Below are 5,000 nucleotides of genomic sequence, written 5' to 3'. Positions count from 1 at the left end.
CCTCAGGAGCTTCAGAAGAAGACCGTCATTGGCAAGTAATTACCATGGGGGATTTAGGATGAGAATGTAACATATGTCTCTGAAAGGCATTTCAAATTGCACAAATGACATCTTTAACTGCAGCAAGATGGCAACGTTATAGAGCTCAGTGTGAACCATTCTGTGAGGGTGAGCTTGTTTTCTGAGAGCTTTTAGTTGGTCTTCCAAAGAATGCACCTGTGATATAACTCCCTTCCTCTAATGGAGGGAAAGAGAGCAAAAGAGCGAGCACAGAGGGAGTGATTAGAGGAAAGAGACGTGAAGAAGGGAGCATTAGAGAGAGAGAGGGAGAGAGAGAGAGGGAGAGAAAAACAAGCACATGGATGGGGATGAAAAAAGGGGAAAAAAGCCTTACTCATAGACTGTGGTCCAGCCGTTCTCGTTGCTCTTGGTTGCTAGGAGACCCGTGCCACCATGGTAGGAGAGGTGCGCCACATCGTGGCCCTGCGCCGACACCCGCTTGAGCGCCCGGCCGCCCGCCATGCTCACGCTCAACCAGAACACCTGCCCGCCTGGCACTGCCAGCCACAAGGGGGCGCCACTGGCACCCCCACTGCCACCGCTTCCGCCACCGCCCTCCCGCCGCACGTGCACCGCCTGCCCGTTCTTGGCCACCACGGCGCTGAGCTGCCTCTCGGCCGAGTCGTAGGTGAAGTTGTAGAGGAAGTCGCCGGTGATGAGGTGGCGCGTGTGCAGGTGTGTGCCGTTGGCGCTGAACACATACAGCTCCTGGTCGGGCAACGAGGGCACCTCGTAGAGGCCGGCGGCGCCGGGTCGCGGGCGGTTGAGGCTCACCGCGCGGATGCGGATGTTCCCCAGGTCGGCGATGTAGAGCGTGCCGTTGGGTGAGACGGCGAGCGCAGACGGAGCCTCTAGCCTGGCGTCGCGGGCGTAGCCTCCATCTCCTGCGCAGTGCAGAGCATGTAAATGAAAGACAAGGAGAAACAAAGGAATAAAAAATAAACTTTAAAGGTGTGGTCCTTGTATCCTGAGGAAAGGTTGTTGATATTTGACCTCAGCTGCCAATGAATTAGACCCCGCCCCTTCAGTGCTCCTGAAACAACCTTGCTGAGCGTCAGGAATGGTGTACATCTGATCCACTTTGTTTTCCATTCCAGAACCAGGACTGTGTACACACAGAACAAACAGCTAGGGAATGTGAGGAGAAACTTGCTGATTTCGACAAAAAGTGTATTGGATTATAATCAGGCATTGCTCCTTTAATGAAAAAGTGGAAAGGTATATATGAGGCGGCTGGTCCCCACTGCACTGGTTAACTGTGAAGGTGTTTATCTTTCTTATCTGTGGCCCTCATCTCTTCTCCTCTCCTCTCCTCCACTCTGCCTCTGCTTCCTCTGGAGCTCTTGATGAATTTACGGCTGTGACCAGCCAAAGAGCTTTCAATTTTCACACAGATTTATACACACAGAGTGTGTGTAGGACTGCTCCACCTGCATACTGGACCAAGAGTGTGTGTGTTTGTGTTTGTATGTGTGTGTGTGTGTGTGTGTGTGTGTGTGTGTGTGTGTGTGGGTGTGTGTATGTGTGTGTGTGTGTGTGTGTGTGTTTATGTGGATGTGTGTGTGTGTGTGTGTGTGTGTGTACGTGTGTGTGTGTGTGTGTGTGTGTGTGTGGTGTGTGTGTGTGTGCGTGTGTGTTTGAAGTGTGTATGACATGGTGGTACTCGGTGATGTAAACAGGTTATTTGCACATCAGTGTGAGAGAGCTGCACAAACACTGTTATGTCAAGAGAGAGGTGAGAGACGAGAGAAGCCAAACATGTGAACAGCAAGAAGGAGGTGCAGGTGTAGCTATGTGGTTAAAAGTGACGTGTTTGTGTGCGTGTGTGTGTGTGTGTGTTTGTGTGTATGTGAGTGAAAGAGAGAGACACACTGACACACTGTCAGTGTGTCACAATAGGTTGGGGCAACGGGAATGTGTGTTTGTGTGTGTATGTATATTGTTGTGTGTGTGTGTGTGTCACTACAATAGGTTGGGGCAGCGGGAATGTGTGTTTGTGTGTGTATGTATATTGTTGTGTGTGTGTGTGTCAAACACTTGAGCCTCTCCCCTCTCCCGTCCCTCTATGCCTCCTTCCTATCTCCAGAATAAAACAAACTGCTGCGTCTTGAAATGAGCTGATAAATCTCGATCTCTGACAGCAGTAAAGCGGACCTCAACAAACGCTAATTTCTCCATCTTCGTCCGCTCAGCGCCGCCCAGTTCTGTCGGAGTGTGATAGCGGCTAGTGGGGACCGCGGGGCTGCCTGCAGTGGGCTGCATAACTTTAGGGGCCCACTGTTAAGATGGGCTCGGTTCTGATGCCACAGGCTTGGCATGCGGCAGCTCTAGAGCTGGAGCCCTGCTGTCCTGTCATTCTCTTCGGTCTCGGCTCACACTGACTGCTCCTGCCTTGAAAATGGTGGCAAAAACGCATGCAGACATTCAGCCACCTCCCACACAGACACACACAAACACAGTCATTCAGGCAACACCACCCCCACCCCCACCCCCACCCCGCACACACACACACACACACACACACACACACACACACACACGCACACGCACACGCACACGCGCGCGCACACACACACACACACACACACACACACACACACACACACACACACATGCACAGACACAGCATGCGAAACAGACTGTTGACTAAATCCGAACTGGAGTTTTTTGAGCACAAACACTGAACGCACAGCTAGGGGACCGTGAGGATCAATTCACTGACTCAGACAAAAAAAAGTGTATGGGATTAGAATCGTGGATTACTCCTTGAAGTATAAATAAGTGAAGTATAATGCAGGCTACGCTTGACATTATTAACTAGCAGATAGCTACTTAGAGATTAGCCTGGCCAGAGCTGCTGTTATGACACCAAATCTGACTTTTTTTTTGCGCTTGGCAAACACAATGAGAACTGCAATGGTAGGAATATTTAGAAACAATTTCAAACCAGATAACATGAGGAAGACATGTTTCTGACCAACGATAGAAAAGCATTCATTTCAAACCTAGGCTAGCCTGCACTGGAACAAAGATGATATTATCCAACTGGGGTTCATCAAAGAATAGGCCCCATACTCATGTAGGCTTAACAAATAACAACATTACACATTAAACAACATTCATTTTGGTGTTCCAGTTTGATTTTCATCTATAAATTGGTGATTAAGCACTTTGAGAAGGTATTCATTGTAGTGAGATTTGGGGCCCTAATTTCATTGGGCAGTGAGCAAAGCAACAAGCAACAAGCAACAAGCAACGAGCTAAGTCCGCCACGAATTTCATAACTTGGCTAAATCAATTTGCTTATTTAATAACAAGAGCCAGATCCTAAGATCCACCAATCCTATGGGTGAGTCAGCGTAATGCTCCCACACGCCACACGATAACTGTAGTCCATGCGTGACAGTCTTTGCTCGCTGCTCATTGCTTTGCTTGTTGTCATTTTCAGTTGTCAGAAGTGGTGGGTATGAAATCGATGGGGACGTGTCCCCGGCACCCCCAGTGTAAATGACGCCTATGCTTCATGACTTCAGAACAAAATCTGGCCTGCGCCTATGTAAACCAGCTTCCCAGAGACCAAAATGGGCTTTCCTTTTATTTTTATATATATTTATTTTTTGTCTGTCACCGTGACGATCACACAATTTCGTGATCTCTCCCCACGATCCAAAGGACGAGATTAATTATTCAGCGCCTCTGCTCTGCTTTGGCAGGGTTCCTCTAAAGACAGGGAATAATACAGCAGATCTTATTTCCCTCTCTCTCTCACACACACACACACACACACACACACACACACACAAACACACACACACACACACACACACACACACACACACACGAGAGCCATCAGGGCCAGGCTATATTTTAATGACTTTAGAGGCATGCTCTCTCACTGTTTGTGTGTGTGTGTCTCTGTGTGTGAGTTTGTGTTTGTATGTGTGTTTGTATGTGTGTGTGTATGTATATATATACTTGAATGTGTGTCAGCGGCATGTCCTGATGATAATAATGAGGTAGAGTGCATTTTGTACACTTTGTACTACTAGAAAGTGAGCTCTTGTGCTCCTGAAAATATGCTTGTAGAGTTTATAGGCCAGAGTAGAGTTGAGTGACTTCCTCCTTTTTGGAGCATGCATATCTTGGTGAATGCATCAGTGCATGTGTGCTGCTGCGTGCATGTGTGCTAGTTGCTCCTGCACAGGCTATCCCCTGCTGTGCAGCTGACCTGGAAAAACACTGTGTGTGTGTGTGTTTGTGTGTGTGTGTGTGTGTGTGTGTGTGTGTGTGTGTATGTGTGTGTGTTGTTGTTGTATCTCCCTCTCTCACACACACTCTGTGTATATGTATGTCCCTCTCTCTCTGTCCGCGCATGAGTGCTGGAGCATTGCTGTATGTGCCAATACACTGTATACTCTCCTGATGCATATGTAGGCTATGCATACTTATATGTATGTAAATGATACGTGTATCCACTCGCCTGACTGTCCATATTGCCTTGTGGGTATTTACAGAGTCTCAAAATTCACCCTTCAGGCTGTACTCCACTGCACTGAGAAGTAAAGATGGACTCACAACTTGGTTGCACAAGAGATCGAATATGAATGATGGAGATTGGCCATGTTAATAAGGTATGAGGTGCCTCGTGCTAAACTTAAAATCCTATTTTTTTGTATTTTTCGTGTAATTTCAACTTTTATTTTAAAGTTTGCTTTCATTTTGTGGTCCTGCGCTTTGTACTGTAATTGATTTTGTGAAGATGTCACCAACTTTCAGGCCATGGCACATCCGGCCTCCATACTGCTCCATGCCGAATCTCTCCGTATCTAGCATATCCCACCTGAAAAGCACTCGCAGTTGGGGTCAATCTTGCAGTCGCAATCCGTGGTTGCTCCGGCGATGACGGAGATCTCTCCGTTGGTGGTGACCTGCTGGACGCG

The 5,000-nt window shown here is 48.0% G+C and overlaps 1 protein-coding gene across 1 annotated transcript in view; it reads right to left on the bottom strand.

The window, feature by feature from the left end:
* LOC105906218 (teneurin-1-like) overlaps positions 1-5,000 on the bottom strand; it is a 135,957-nt gene that overhangs the window by 16,294 nt on the left and 114,663 nt on the right. Inside the window, exons 22-23 of the mRNA XM_042702805.1 lie at positions 4,901-5,000; positions 395-944 (exon numbers count right to left, since the gene is read on the bottom strand). The exon at positions 4,901-5,000 is cut by the window's right edge and continues 165 nt beyond it. Of these exons, the coding sequence (XP_042558739.1) occupies positions 395-944; positions 4,901-5,000 (650 nt within the window). The remainder of the gene's footprint in view (positions 1-394; positions 945-4,900) is intronic.

The sequence above is a fragment of the Clupea harengus genome, chromosome 20 (genome assembly GCF_900700415.2).
Source record: "Clupea harengus chromosome 20, Ch_v2.0.2, whole genome shotgun sequence".
Classification (NCBI taxonomy): domain Eukaryota; kingdom Metazoa; phylum Chordata; class Actinopteri; order Clupeiformes; family Clupeidae; genus Clupea; species Clupea harengus.
This window is presented reverse-complemented; position numbering and strand designations above follow the sequence as displayed.